The following is a 15,572-nucleotide window of genomic DNA, read 5'->3' as shown; positions in this document are numbered from 1 at the left end:
GTTGAGACAGTAGCCTGGAGAACAGTGATACTCTAGTTGCATGGGAAGCAGGATTTTAGGGGATTTTCTCTGGGGGAGTAGAATGTACTCCTTCCCCTATCAGAGTCCCACTGTCTAGCTCTCCAGGAGCTTGCTTAAGAAAAAGCCATACCTGAACAGCCCTGGGAGGATGTCAATCTTGTAGTGGATCTCCCCTTAGTCTTTTATTTCCTACTAGCTTTTGAGGTCTTGACTGTCCACCTCCATATCCTGCAGTTGTTCATGCTTTGACTGTCAAGGGAAGGGAGTGGTGGTGTTGGCATAGTGTCTCTATACCTGAGTCTTGCTGTCTTCTCCACCAATTGTGAGTGACTCATCAGGAGAAAGGCTGAGATACTTAGAGGGGACAGTTGATCTGACTCCCAGGGTTACAAAGGGGCCTTGCCCTATCACAAACAGTATTTTTTATGTCAGTAGGTCCTGCTTATACTGTTTCCTCAGGAGTCCTGTAAGGTTTGTATAAGTAAAGGCACTCAGGCAGGATCCATGTGTAGAATGGTCTGGGAGCTAGGGAGGATGGATTTTCAGCACCACCTCTTTCTGATTGTTCTACGTTCTTGTGCAATAAGCTTCAGCATGAGTAACCGAGGAAGCTCAGATCTGAGGGATAACCTCTCATTGCCATGAACTTGCTTTGTTTTCTCTTGGCTTTTCTCCCTCAGATCTGCCTTTTCCTCCTGTGTGTCCTCCACATTTAAATACTGTGTCCCTGGGTCATTCCATTTTGATCCAAGCACTCCTTATATTTTATTCATGGCAGCTTAGATTGCAGAGAATGTGGGGATGGTTTTCCCAACCTGATAAAGGGTGAGCATTAGAAACCTGTAGCACACCTCACACTTTCTAATGAAACATTAGAAGCATTCCCATTACACCAGGGAAAATTAAGAATACCTGTTATCACCACCATCATTTAACTTTGTATTAGATGTCCTAGCCAGTGCAATAAGACAAGAAAAGAAATAAGAGTCAGAGTTGGTTGAGTCCAATCAAGTTATCTTGTGATCCTGATTCTGTGACTCGATTGCTCTCAGGTAACTGAGGTAACTGTAGAGGTAGAAATTTCAGTGCATGTTGGAAATCAGATGTAGATCTTATCCATAAGTTCTAGAGGAAGGGGAAAGTGAAATGGAACTTTAAAATGAAGTCATTTGTAATAAGAGACATATGGAGAAAGTTCCGTGGGCATGAAGAGAAAGGAGAGATAATTATCAACTAAAGAGGTTGGAAGGAAAAGTTGGATAGGATTTTCAAAGGCGGTGGGGTTATTAGAGACTAAGAATTCATAGTGAAGACAAGAAAGCATCGAGAATGTTTTAAGTACAAGTTAGAGTGAAAGTCTATAGGCTGCATGAGAGTTAAGGTAGCATGAGGTCTGCCTCTGTTTGGTCCTAAATACCAGAGTAAGGATCTTGCACTTACCTGGTGGCAGTGTGGTAAAGCTTTGATGTATTTTAATCAGGGGAGCATGCCAGCATCAGGGCTACAATTTAGGAAGATGTGTCTGGTAGGGGTGGACAGGCAAAATGCAAAGTGGGAGAGACCTGGAACTGGACGATGTAGGCGCTTGTTAGATAGTCTACGTGAGAGGAGTTCAAATTAGGGTACTGACCTTGGAAATGATAAAAGAAGAGATGGATGTCAAGGATGTTGTCAAGGGGAGCAGAACCATTATATTTACATGCTGGTTGGATATAGTGGGTGAGAGAGGGAGAGGAAGACATCAAAGATGATTCTGAATATTTGTGAATAGAAAAAGAATGATGGTTCCATTAACAAACTAGGAGTTAGGAGGGACATTTTTGGTGTGAGGTCTGGACCTCAGTGTTGGTTGTGTTGAGTTTGAGGTGACAGTGGGGTTTCCAGGTTGAGATTCACAGAAGGCAGTTGAACTGATGTGTGAACTGTAGATTTTGGGGTCATCTCACAAAGGTTACAGCTCTGGGCATGGGTGGATCTTTATGTCAGAGGACATGTAGTGAAAAGAATTTAGGGCAAAATGGCCATGAGGGGGATGAAAATGGCCAGAGGACTGAGTGAATGTTCATGGCAGTGAAAGGGGCTGGGATAATGGGTCATCACAAAAGTCAAGATAGGAAGTGGTTTCCAGAAAGGAGAGAGGGAGCAATGTCACTGTGTCGAGATCATGAGGAAGAGGTTGAGAAAAATGCATCGGGACTTGCCAGTTAGGTGCCACCAATGATTTTCAGTACTGATTGTGACAGAGACTGGTCTGTGAGGGGCCAGGGGGTGACTAGAGAGGGGTGCAGACAGCATATTGCCTACTCTTTTGAGTAGTTTTGTGATGAAAAGGAAGAGGATGGTAGCTAAAGAGGGTAGCAAGATGTTGAGAAATTGTTTTGTATATAAAGGTATTGGGGACTTTTTAAAATGTAAGAACCATGAGGGTATTTTTCGAGGAGAAAGGAAGGTGAGAGGTTGAATATGGTGGGAAGAGAGAAGAAAGCGAGCAAGAAAGAAATGGAAAGAATAGGATCTCTAAGGAGGTAAGGTGAGATGGTCTTTGGAACCCAGATGGATACCTGATGCTCAACCAGGAGGTGAGTTACCTCTTCATGATATTAGAATAAAGGATGGACACAGATACAGAGAGACGCTGGTGGCAAGCTTTGGGAGCTTAAATGATCAAGTCAGTTTTTACATTTCATCATGGAAAAAGATGAAATCAAGGTCCAGTCAGTCTTTCATTTACCATGAGCAACTAATCTGTGCCACAAGCTAATCCAGGCTCTAGGAAAATGATAATAAAAAAGTGGTAGAAATCCTAGTCTTCTCGTTGGAGATGGACAATAAACAAATATATATATAATACATGAGGTGGGTACTAAGTGCCATAGAGGTGAAAAATAGAGCAGTGAAGCGGCAGTAAGGGGAGAGGGTGGTGCACTTTATGTAAGGTGATTAAAGAAGGCTTCACCTGTCTGATGCCAGGCGGAATAGCAAGTGCAAAGGCCCGAGGTGGCAGTGTGTCTGATAAGGGGAATGTAGTGGGACGTGAAGTCACAGAGGAGATGGCGCCAGCTTGCTCTGGGCGTTGCAGGTGATTGCAAGGACTTTGGTTTTTACTCTGCATAGTGTGAGAAGCCTTAGAAAGGCTCGGGTAGAAGAGTGACATCATCTGACTTGTTCTAAAAGAAGCAGTGTGGCCAGGATGGAAGGAGGGTGACTAGAGCTAGGAGGCTGCTTGTATTGATTAGGGCGGTAACTGTGTGATGGGAAGACGTGTTCATATTGTAGATGTGTCAGGAGTGGGGCCATCAAGATTTACAGATGGACTCGATGTGGGATGTGAGAGCATGAGAAAAGTCAAGGACAATTCCGAGGTTTCGGACTCAAGCTGCTAAAGGGCGGAGTTGTTGCTCTTTACTGAACCGGGTAAGTGTATGAGAAGAACCAGCTTGGAGGGAATATCAGAAGTGAGATTTTGTTCTTGCTGAATTTGAGATGCTCACAAACCACCAGGCGGTTGGATGTATGAGTCAAAAGTTCCAGAAGGGGCTGCCAGCATGTGGATGCATGGATAGAGTGGCCCTGGTGGTGCCTTTAAGGGGGTCAGCACAGATAGAGAGGAGGTCCCAGGATCAAGTCCAGGAGCCTCCCCCATTTAGAGGTTGGAGACACGAGATGGGGTGCAGCCAGGAAACTGGAATGGAGTGTCTTGCAGAGAGGAAAGCTGAAAGGGAGTGCTCCCTGGAAGCCAGGGTGGGGTGCTGCTGGCCACTGTGCTGTCCCTTGGGGGAGTCAACAAGGGTGAATAGAAGGATAGCAGCAGGCTCTATTGTGTGTCATGGCAGGCTCGTTGTAAGGCCTCTTGGTGGTACCCGGCAGCTTTGGGCAACACAAAAAAGGCGTGGGAGCTCCCTGGGAAGAGATGGCGAAGGCAGGTGTGATGGAAGAACCTAGGGATGCAAGGACGCTAGGGTGCGTGACCCTTGGCCCCAGGCTGGAGGGTCATGGCTGGATCCAGGAAGAGGCAGGTGACCACGAGGAGAGAGGCCTTAGGATGGAGCCTGTTGATGGTGAGGGTCAGCTGAAGGGTGGGACTCCTGGTCCTAGGCTGGCACCTTCTTGCTCCACTATGCGGTTAGCAAAGAGAGAGATGGCGTGTCCTGCCAGACAGCAGGAGGCCCACCTGCTCTGGGACCTCTTGGGTCTTTCTCTTCCTCCTCGACCTTGTCCCCACCTCCAGCTGTGGCCAGGTCCTGAACTCAGAACACCAACTAATGTTGATTTTCTTTTTGTTTTTGTTCTGTTTCGTCTTGTTTAATGCCCCGTCCCTTGGCTTCTCCGTGTGTCCCGTGTCCATCTGTCCCTGCCGCGTGGGCGTGGTGCCTTCCCTGCCTGGTGTCCTGCCCTCCGCCCGGCCTCCCCTGCCTGCTTGCCTTCCCTCCCTGCCGGCTCCCCTGGGGTGGGGGTGGCAGCGTACAATGCCAGGCTGCAGGCAATGAGGCAAAGAGTGAGCTTCCGGCGCCCTCCTCTCCACTGGCTCCGATCTTCCTCCCTGTCCGTGTGTACCATGCCACACGGTTGGTTCCTGTCCTCCCCTGCCCCCTAGTTAGCCCATTGGGCCTCATTTTAGCTCCTAGTTTCTTCCCTGCTTCCTTCACGTGCCATTCCTTCCAAACCTTGCCCAGCCCCCACCCTTCCCTCTTCATCCCTGCCCCCTTCTGTCGCTCATCCCATCTCTGCCTCATTCTCCATGCCTCTCCTCCTCTTCTCACTGCCCTCCATCTCCCTTCTTGCCCCGTCTCCCTCCTCGCCATCTCCACACCCTCTCCCTCCGCTCTGCATGAGTGAGCTCCCCCTCAGCGCATGGGCACGGGTTGATGCTTCTAGCCTGCGCCTTAACCGGCAGGGACACGGTCTGGGGTGACTAGACTAACCTTCAGGCATCCCGTGGACACGTGGGCCTTTGCAGCAAGGGTGCTCAGTGGGGGCCTGGGACAGCCCAGCTCCCTGGCCATTCTGGCCAGACCACCCAGGGCACAGGCCCAGGGCCTCTGCAGGGGCCAGGCTGTGCTTTGCATGGGCCCCTAGGCAGAAGGCAGAGCGGTGCCCCAGCACCTGCTGCTCTGACCACTCTTGAGTACGGCACTCTGGGGGGACAGCAGGCCTCTGACGGCATCCTAAATCCCTGATCCTAGGATCCAGGCCAAGGGTCAGAAGTCCTGGGAATGGTGCTGGCTCTGCCCACCTCCGTGACAAGTCTCACAATACTCAGCTCAGTTTCCCAATCTGAAAAATGGAGGGGCTGGACCCTACCTTGAATATTTGGTGGCTTGACATGCCCCAGTGGGGTGGACCCTTCTGTCACCAAAGCACATGTTGCTGTGATGGAGGACTCATGTCTACCCCCAGTAGGACCTTAGGCTCTTTCCCTGGGGAGGGACTCACCTCTTGTGCCTAGCCCCTTGGGGGAGGCCCTGCTCTGGAAGAAGACTTATACTCAGGCTTGCCCACCTGGCCTTGAGCCGTTGGGGAACAGGCCTAGGGGTGATGGGAGCTGTGGACTCCCAGGGCCATATCTGGCCCTGGTCCATAGATAGTGGGGCAACGGCTTTAGCAGAATGCCCCCACCCATCTTCCCTTCCCTCCTACCCTTTCCTTGGCCCAGTGGTGTGGAGTGCAGTGTTTGGCAGGGCCTAGGGGTGTGGGCAGTTCTGGGTGCTGGGCCTGTCCCTGAGGGGAGCTGGCATGGCTTGTCCTAGGGCTGCTAGTGTGATTGCCGCGTGGCTTTCTGGTGCCCTGGCCCAGCAGGTGGCCTCCCGGATCCCCTGGCTAACGGAGCCCCAGGCATGCTGTCGGACACCCAGCCCTGCCACCTGGAGCTGAGGAATCCAGTCTTTTGGAAATCGGAAGGCTGGAAAGAAGAGCTGGGTCTGTGGGGGTGGAAGCAGCTAGTCTGGCGGGTATAGGGGTGGCATGTGGTGAAACTGGACACCAAGACAACTATCCTGGGGACCCAGGACCCATGGACAGCCATGCTGTGATGAAGTATATGTATTGATGTGTGTTGGGGCTATAGGGGTGTGTGTGTGTGTGTGCGTGTGTGTTGGGGAAGGGGAGCAGGATTCATTGCTTCAGACCCAGCCCACTTTAGGGGAGCCTTGGCACCAGCTGTTCCCCCAAGCACAGCGCCATCCTGGGATATGGAGTGAGGACCCTCAGGAATGGGACTGTGCCAGCCCCTGCTCTTCAGGTCTCATGGCCCATGTGGGGGCCCTGGCTGAGGGGACTGCCCTCCTCTTGTGGGGAAGCTCAGGGCCACAGGGCTTCTGAATGTAGTGCGTTACTCATCTTAAAGGTCATTTTCTTGCCATAATGGCCTCCTCCCTCTCCTCATTCTCCCGGGCCTGGAAGCCTGTACTCACCAGCTTTGCTGGACGACCTTCCAGAGTCCCTCAGCTGCCTTCTCCTTCATGAGCTTCTTCCTGCGGGAATAGGGGTGACTGTAGGGGCTTGGGGGCAACTCTGAACCACCCTTCCTGATGGATTAAGGCTCTGTGTGTGTGTGTGTGTGTGTGTGTGTGCACGCGCGCGCATGCTTGCCCACATTTAGGGAGTAGGGCACTCAGTGTGCTCCCGAGAGAGTATGGGGCCTGAGAAAGCCCTAGGGTTGAGGGTGGAGAAGGGGAGATGGGCGGGGGCGGGGGGGGCAAGCCTGTTTTTATTGTGGGCCCATCTCTGGGACATGAGGGAGGGGTATCTCTCTCTGACACTATCAGCTTGTGTCCAAATGTCCCAACTTGGCCCGTTAACAATGGGGCTCTCTTCTCTCCCCTCTGCTTTGCCCCGGCTCCCTCCCATAGAGAGAGACAAGAGCAAGAACATGGCTCTCCAGGCACTCCAGGGCAGATCTAGGCCTGCCAAGGGGGACAACAGTGAGACACTGTTCAAGGAATGTGACAGGCCCTGGCTGGCCATTGGTGTAGTGGGGTGCTCTGCAGGGGGCGTTGTCCCCGTGGGAGTGGAATGTGGGGTTGTCCCCCTCTGCTCTGCAGCGCCTTAGCTCTTCGGGGGTCACTCTGTCCCTCCCCTGCCCTGGGCCAGAGTGTCCTCCCACATGGTGGTGGTGGTGGAGGGGGCGTGTGACGGCTGTCTGACCGCTGTGTGCTGAGGCCTGAGCTTTTGGGAAGTCCCTCCAGCAGTCCAGCCTTTTCTCTGGACACCTGGACGTGGAGGGTCTTCACTGCCCCTCTGGGAGACTCATGCCCTTGAATTGAAAACACCCACTTTTCAAAAGCAAACATCAGATCCCCAAATGGGGAAACCAGCCCCTTTGCAAAGGCACAAGTATCTGCCAGAAAGGGTGGGCGAACCAGAACTGAGACCAGCCCTAATGCATTTCTTTTAACCTTGGAGCTGAACTTAGTTCCAACCCCCAAGAGCCTTTCCTGAATGGGCCTCCTTTGTCACGATTATTATTAGAAAATCAATGGCTGTGTCTGTCTCTCCAATGTCTTTGCCAGGAACGAAACCCATGGTAGCTCTGGACTAAGCTGTCCACGGTCTGGGGGGAGGGCGCTCGAATGGTGGTGGGACAGTGTGGCCTGGGGCAGGGGCACCCACAGGTGTCAAGGGGGTGCAGGCCTTTTGTCTAAGGCTGGGAAGCCAGCATTGCTGTGGGGTCCAGTGTTAGCCCAATCCTCCAAGATAATAGATTTTCAGAGCTGAGCCCCAGCTTCCATGGGGTGAGTGCTCATGGCAGCAGCCTCTGGTTAGGACTCTGCCACCCTCTCTTCTGTTTGGAAAATAAGGGCCCTTCAAGGTGAGGCGCTTCCTCGGTTTAAGTAAAGCAGTTTGTGAGTCCAGCTCACTGTCCTGTCCTGGCTTTATTCTCTTGGTTGAAATGGCAGGCAGGCCGCCTGTGAATAACAATTAGCTCCTGCTAGAGACTCAGTCCACCTCCTCCTGCATTTGTCTGTGCCTTCCCGTCCTGCTGCTCTGCAGACGGGCCCCAAATTATGGGGGAGAAGAGAGCTAGCTGTGTGAGCATGAGTGTGTGTCCAGCCCTGGACTTGGCAGCTGCCAGCCCACTGTTTGTGAGCAAGAAGCCTTCCTAGCATCTGCTTCTCATGGCAGCCTGAGTAGCCGAGCCAGGAGGTAGCCGGTGGTGCCCAGAGGATGCAGAGCCCACCATGGAGGGTAGACGATGATTCAGTCTGAATGAAGGTGACTTTGGAGCGGCTCTGGCACGTTCCCAGGGACCAGCAGTGCGTGTGTGTGCACAGGTGTGCATGCGTGTGCACGTCTGTCATGGGATGGAGTCCTCAGATTTGATGCTGTGCGGCTGGTGGTCCTGCCTCTCTAGGTAGGTCCCAGCCTCTCCCCTCACCCTAGCTGCCCTCGGGTGGTGGTGAAGACGGGGTGAGTCTCTTCTCCCTTAGAGCTGGTGGAGGAGCCCAGCCTCAGACTGGGTCTTGACCTCTGGAGTGGGGGAATGTGTTTTCTAGGATTCAGCTCAGCGAGGCAATGCATTCTGTGCCCCAGCCCAGCTGTGGGAAAAGGGAGTGGGAAGGAAAGGAGGGTGAGGTTAGCAGCATCCTCAGCCCGTGGAATGGAAAGGAGGGACGGAAAAGCAGATGGAGCCCATGACTTCAGGCTTTTTGCCTGCTGCTCTGCTGGGAGGGGCGGGGTGGGGCCCTAGGCCATGTTTGAGGCAAGAAAATGTTAAGAGAAAGTTGACAATTTTAAGAGGGATGTTGGTAAGAGGCTTCAGAGGTGCCCTGGATAGGACCTGAGGAACCCCAGAGAAGGGCAGCTATATTCTGGGGGCCCGCTGGGGTTGGGGAGTGCCGAGCAAGACTTAGTTATTTCTTTGTTTCTGCTCGGGAGCACCACTTGCAAGATGATGCATTATTTGCTTTTTCCAAAGTTCTCCCCCAAGGCCTGATGTTGCTTGTTGGTTGATGTAGTCGCCTTGGAGACTGTCTCTCCACCCTCTACCTTCCCTCGTTTGCCTGGAAGCCCTGGCCCTCTGCCTCCAGGGCTTGGAAGGAGTTGACATCTGTTTCTTGTATCAGTCCTTTGTGCTCTGGGCCCCAACTCTGTGCTGAGTAGACCCAAGGCCAGCCCCACCTAGGTGGCTCCACCCAGCAGAAGAGCCTGGGGTATGGGCAGAGAGGGACCCAGTGTGGGGTGTCTTGGGGAGACAGGCCCAGCTGCAGCTTGGCCCCTGGGCTGAGACGCACCACCCCCTCTGGGGCACTTGTGCCCAGTATGCTCATGGTCCTCTTTGCCCTGCCATTCCTCCCAGGGGTGCAGGCTCGTGAGAAGCCTGCAGAGCCCACGGCCCCTCTCCGGAAGCGGGCAGCCAGCGATGGACAGTATGAGAACCAGTCTCCAGAACCCACATCCCCCCGGAGCCCTGGGATGCGCTCCCCTGTCCAGTGCGTCTCCCCAGAGCTTGCTCTCACCATTGCTCTCAATCCTGGAGGGCGCCCCAAGGAGGTGAGTGCATCTACGCATGGGCTGCGTCTGGGGCATGGGGGGTCTCGAGCCCGCCTGAACCCTCCAGGAAACTGATGGTCACCTGCTGACCCTGAACTGGCAGTGACCTCAGTAATTTTTCCTTGCTGCACCCTCTCCTTCCATCTCTTCTCTGGTGGGTGGAATCTGGAGCCCATTTCCTTCTCGAAATAGCTTTTATGCACCCTCTTCTTACATTAAGACAAAGTTCCTTCTTGACCGACCCCTAGAGAGTCCATTAGGGAGATAAGGTCCTGCGTCTGCCTTAGGTGGCCACAGTCTCTAAAACTGCAGACTGATCATACACACTGACAAAAGTGATTTTGAGGGCTTTCGGGATAAAGAGTTTTTTTTTTTTTTTTTTTTTTTTAAGATCTGATTTCAATGCACAAATGTTTGCCCAAATACAGACATTTCCATGGTTTGAGGTAATAGGTCTTAAACTTCTGTAAGCATAACTATCACCAGGCAGTTTGTTCAAAATGTTCGACTCCCACCTCCACCTCCAGAGATCCCAGAGTGTTGGCTCTGGGATGGAACGCAGGGCCCTGCATTTTGAAAACGCGCCCTGTAAGATTCTGAGGCAGGTGACCCTGTCCAACAAAATGCAGGCCAGTGAGGCATTCTGGGCAGCAGTGGTTTTTGGACAACGTTTCTCTCCTGCCTCTGATAGAACCTGAGTCCTCTACCCCCAGCCCATTCTCGCTGGCCCTGAAGTATTTTCAGGGCAGGTGCTCTTAATCCTGTCCTTGCTGGACTACAGCCTTGCAAATAGCCTTTCCCTACTCTCAGCTATCAGGAGTTGTTGGGGCTGTGAACAGCCAGGTCTGTGTTATCTGAGATGGGGTGGATGGCCAGGCTGGTGAGGGCTGTATGGGTTAGTCTGCTGGGAACCCCACTTTCCAGTGAGTCTCTCCATTTTGCTGCCGGTTTTCCTCCTACAGCCCCATCTGCACAGCTACAAGGAGGCCTTCGAGGAGATGGAGGGGACCTCCCCGACCAGCCCGCCACCCACTGGGGGTAAGAACTAACCCCTAAGTCTGCCCCCCAGGTCCCCTCAAGCCCTTTCTCTCAACGGTAGCTGGATAAGCATCCCAGGTTGGGTGGAGGAGGCGCTGGCAAAGTTGACAGGGGCCAGAATCTGCTCCTTATCCTTGTGGCTCATTTCATGCCCCCTTCTCTCCCCCAGAGCATCTCCTCTTTTCCACTGCCCACATGCCCACACCTAAGGGTGCAGAATCCACCCGATGGGCTGGGGGTCCCTGGGCTCCCGCTGTGTGGAGTTCTCCTGGTTGAGAATCTCCGTACCCTACATGCAGATCATCCCCAGCCAAAGTGACTCTGACTTGCTGGCGTGTCTCTGAGACAGCCCTGGACCTTCTTGTGTGTGACCCCCATTTCCGCCACCCTAGGTACCTCTTCCTTTTCAGGCAGGCTGTTTAGTTCCACCCAGGTAAAAAAGGTCCCCAAGACTTGGTCATCCAGCTTTGGCCTCTAGGAGCATTTAGTCAGTAACCCTCCCTCCACCCCCCGCCTGGAAGGGGAGAGAAGACTTGAGCCCAGGAGCCCATGAGAGGGGCAGTGTCCCCCGCTGGAAGAGACTTGAAGAGGACCTAGGGGTGGCGGTAGTTGGGGGGGCAGTGCTGCACATTGCTGGACTCTGAAGGGCTCGGGCCCGTGAGAGCCCAGGCCAGCAGAGGGAGAGGCTGGAGATGCTCTGGGATCAGTGGCTGCCCAGGCCCATGCTGTCTTCTGCTCCTGAGAGAGAAGGGGAGGGAGAGGATGAGGACAGAAGAGCTGGGGCCGGCCAAGGCACCCAGGTGGCGGGCTGTCCTGTGGACAGGAGGAATGTGGCACCTGCACCTGCCCCTGTGCCAGCGGAAGTAGGGGGCACATGGGAGGTCCGAGTGTGAGTGGAGGTCACGCTCTCTCCAAAGCAGCGCTGTCCAGTGGAAATGTAATACGAGCCACCGCTGTGATTTAGACTTCTCTGGTAGGTTAAAAAAAATTGCAAAACAACAGGAACTTGGAGAAATTAGCTTTAGTGGTCTTTTTTCTTCAATCCAAAATGCGCAAAATGTTATTTCAGTAAACAAGTCATGGCAATAGATGAACTATCTTACAGTCTTTTTAAAAAAAAAAATGTAAAAAGAGGCTGTTGAAACAAATTTTAGTGAGTTTTATTTGGTCTCAGAGATCTAAAATATCACCATTTTAATGTGTCATCCGTATAATAGTGAGATCGCTTGCTGTCTTGTTTCATACTAAGTCTTTGACATGTGGGATGTTTTCCACGGACACCTGCCTTGGCTCGCACTGGCCACACCACAGGTGCTCACGGCCTTGTGTGCTGGCAGCTGCCATATTGGGCAGTGCAAACCCAGGAGTCTGCTTGAGACAGCACATGAGCCTTAGAGACTCACGGACTCGTGTCCTCGGTCGAAACCCTCCACCTTCACACCTGTTCCCTTTGCTGTTGGTCCAAACAGCCAGAATCTTGGCCAGTGTCCTGTTTGGAATGAGTCATCTGGACTGAGCTGCAGTGGGGTTTGGCCTCGCGTGCCTGTCCTCGTTCTTCCCTCCATGCCCTTGGCCGGCCCTGGTGCCCAGGGAGAGTAAGTCAGAGGTCTCATCAACTCACGGCACGGGGTTGGGAGAGGACAGAGGCAGAGAAATGCAAGGAATTCTTCTCAGGAAGCAAGAGCCTTGTCTGGCTTCAGGGCCACCCACTCTTCAGCTGAAGGGCCAGATGCCTGGGGAATGGGGAGGTGGTGGTGTGTGGGGGGCATGTGTGGTCAGGGAGCTGGGGATGAGTGAGTGAGGGACCAGGAGGAGCCTCCCAGTGCTCCTGTCCCCTTCTCTCTGTGGCCCCCCGTGCTCTGCTGCCCCTGCCAGGCAGACCAACGCTGTGGCTGAGGTGCTGTGTGGATTCTATCCCCAGTGGGCTCAGGCTCATTCTTCTTCAGCTACGTTCAGATATAGCTGTGTGACAAATAAGTAAATAAGTGCTTGATATGTGTCTGTTGCAAGATGTGGGGGGTGTGTGTGTGTGTGCGTGTGTGTGTGTGTGTGCAGAGAGGGGGACGGACAGGCAAGCCGAGGCGGCCACCAGTATCTGGATGTGTGTGTTTATACACTCCGTCCCCTCTGCTGTATCTGTCTTTTGGGCATCTCAGGATGGAGTCGGGGGTGGAGTGCAAGGGTGGGCCACCCATCTGGCACCTGTGAGGGCTCTGGTCTCACTACACCTGGGTGCCCACCTGCATGTGTCCAGCAAGTATATGTGCTGCTCGCTTTGAGAGGTTGTATATTTTTGTCACTTTCCTGTAGTTCTCACTGTCTTTTGGAAAAAGGAGGGCTGACCAGGCAGGGTCCAGAGCTGCTGTGTGGGTCCTGGGCATCTGAGGCCACTCAGTTGTGTTGTGACCACAGACGTGAAGCAGGCAGCCTTGGGCACTGACTGATCCCTGTGGTCCCGTGTCCTCGGGGGCTGTGCCTCTGCAGTCTCCTGAGAGCTGTCACAGGAGACAGCTCATTTCTCTACTTTAGGAGGTGTGTTAGGAGATGTGGCAGCTGCCACTGAGAAATCTCGTGACTGGGCAGAACTACCAGCTTGCAGATATGCTGGGCGTCTGGTCACGTCCTTGGCTGCTGGGAAAAAGCCTGACAGTCCTTTCTGACCTTGTGTGTTACATGACACTCCCAGGTGTGTCACTCCCAGACATGACACTACCAGGCAGGTGGCTCAGAGAGTTGGTGAGTCTGGGAGTTGGTGCTCTTGGCCATAGATTGTGGTGATTGGGCTTTTCCCTCTTCTGGAGCACCGAGGTTGAGGGGATACTGAGAACCCCACACTGGGAAATTCTCTTTTTCTGGGACTTGCAAGGGACATACTTGACTGGGGACTGATGACCTTTGGCGTGGGCCACTGTGGGGTCTCAGATTGGCCCGTGGGTCCCGTCATGATCTTCCCCTCCCACTGTCTTTCATAGCATGTGCTGTCCTGACCCCCCGTATTCCTTTGTTCTTCCTAAGACCATCTCGGTGCATGGTTTAAAGATGAGAATGTGTGGGTAGGAGGGAGCGGGGGGCTAAAAAGGAGGAAGGAAGAGGGCCCAGTCTAGAGAAAGTCAGAGGTAGCTAAAGACAACTGCATGCAATGTGAAGTGAAGAAACTTAGGGCCTAGGGATGGAAGCTCCTTTCCCCAGGCGGAGGGCCAGGGCCAGGGCCAGGGCCAGGACAAGGCACTGTTGCCGACTCCCTTTAGCATTTAAATGCTGTACTGTGGAGGAGCACACAAAGAGGAAGGCCTTGGAGCCAACACTGCACCCCTCTGGGGCAGGGCTGGCTCTCCTCCACCAACTTCCTGCCCACCTCTCACTTATGGGGTGCCCTCCTTTTTGCCCCTCCTTCCCTGCAGCTTCCCCACCCTAGGCTCACTCCCAGTATTTCCCTTTTCTTTCTGGCACAGTGCGCTCCCCTCCAGGTCTGGCCAAGACGCCCCTGTCTGCTCTGGGCCTGAAACCCCACAACCCTGCGGACATCCTATTGCACCCCACGGGCGGTAAGAGACCATGGTTGGCAGGGAGGTGGTGGGGAGGCCAGAGGGAAAAGAGGGGGCCTGTGGTCCTGGGCAAGGCCTTAGGATGGATCAAAAAAAGGCCAGAGGTGGCGTGTTCTGGGGACTCCCGAGAAATGAGGTGGGCAGCCTGGCTATGTGCCCACACTGAGGCCAGGCCTGAGTGGGAGCTCTCTGCAGAGCTTGAGGGGCTCAGATCCCTTTGCAGCTTTCCCATGGACTCCTGAGGTCCAGGCCACACCCAGTGTCCTCTGACTTGGGGATTTGGCATTCTAGCCTGTGTCTTTGGAGGTGGTCAGCTCTGTTAGAAACCTGGCGGCCAAATCCTCTGTGTTCAAGCACTTGTGTCCATGTGCGCACACATGTGGAAACACACACTCACGAACACATGCAGTTACACGGCATGTACCCACCCCGCATATAGACACATATGCACACACTCACATGCAGACACATACGTGCACACACAGCACATGCAGAGACATGCCCCTTCCCACACTTCCTTGTCCTACTTCCCACCTCCTCCTTGTGTGGAAGGAGAGAGTAGGAGCCCTGGGCCCTTAGTGGCCATTTCAAGTAGACAGAGCCTAGACACTCCCTAGAGGGTTTCAGGCCTGGGATTAGGCTACTGGCCAACGTTGCTTCTCTTTCTTAGTTACCAGAAGACTGATCCTGCCAGGTAGGAGGGCACATGCATGGTGTGTGACCCACAAACATGGCCGGGCACAGCCTCCCACTCAGGAGGTGTCTGCATGGCCAGGGCCACTGAGTCACCGGGGAGAAGAGGGGTTGCACCTGCCTCTTGCCAGGCCAGCACACTTCTGCTTGAGATGTGACTGAGCAAGGCCTGGCGCAGGGGCTGTGAGGGCCCACTGGGAGCCCTGCGTGTGGGCACTGCTGCTCTTGAGAATGAGGTCTCGAACTCTGCTCCCTGGCGTCTTTCTGCCTCACTCGGCCTTTCCTGGAGCCCCAGGGCCCTGTCTGGGATGGACCACTCCCTCCAGGGCTCCTCTGGAAAATCATCTCTGGCTGGGCCACACCCAGCTTTCTCACCTCCTTCTTCTCAGCAAATTTCTTCCTGTTGATTATTTCTGTTAATCAGTCTTTCTCTCTCCTTTTTGCTCTTCCTCACCTGCCTCTCTTTCCTGCCTCTCCTTTCTCCCCACCTCTCTTCTCGTCTGTCCTCAGAGGAGGATGAGGGGAAGGTGGTAATGGAGTGCTTGGAAGGTAAGTGTGGCTTTGCCATGTGGCTGCTTCTGCTGTCTGGGGCCGGGGGGCTTTTCACATGGAGCTTGGGTTGGCTGGCTCAGGGGCAGCTCTCACTGGGTCTCAGGTGATCAAGGATGTAGCTTCTGGGTTCCTCCCTGGCACTGCCTGAGTCCTGACCCAGGCCCTCAGCTGCTGGAGGCGGGTCAGGTACTTCGTGTCTAGATGCCACCAGTAACCAGGTGACACAGGTGATGC

General features: G+C 53.7%; 1 protein-coding gene across 2 annotated transcripts in view; it reads left to right on the top strand.

Moving 5' to 3' along the window:
• The window catches only part of TNS1 (tensin 1), a gene marked incomplete at its 5' end in the record, with an annotated part of 217,855 nt that overhangs the window by 178,611 nt on the left and 23,672 nt on the right, over window positions 1-15,572 (top strand). Inside the window, 6 exons of one of the 2 annotated variants that reach the window (XM_084241657.1) lie at window positions 4,482-4,571; window positions 9,317-9,510; window positions 10,473-10,548; window positions 14,001-14,093; window positions 14,764-14,787; window positions 15,297-15,335. In XM_084241657.1, coding sequence (XP_084097783.1) covers window positions 4,482-4,571; window positions 9,317-9,510; window positions 10,473-10,548; window positions 14,001-14,093; window positions 14,764-14,787; window positions 15,297-15,335 — 516 coding nt within the window. The remainder of the gene's footprint in view (window positions 1-4,481; window positions 4,572-9,316; window positions 9,511-10,472; window positions 10,549-14,000; window positions 14,094-14,763; window positions 14,788-15,296; window positions 15,336-15,572) is intronic. The other variant, XM_084241658.1, reaches the window with a different exon arrangement.

This window comes from Talpa europaea (genome assembly GCF_964194135.1).
Source record: "Talpa europaea genome assembly, chromosome: 1".
Lineage (NCBI taxonomy): Eukaryota > Metazoa > Chordata > Mammalia > Eulipotyphla > Talpidae > Talpa > Talpa europaea.
Note: the sequence above shows the minus strand (reverse complement) of the source record. Positions and strands in the feature narration are given on the sequence as shown.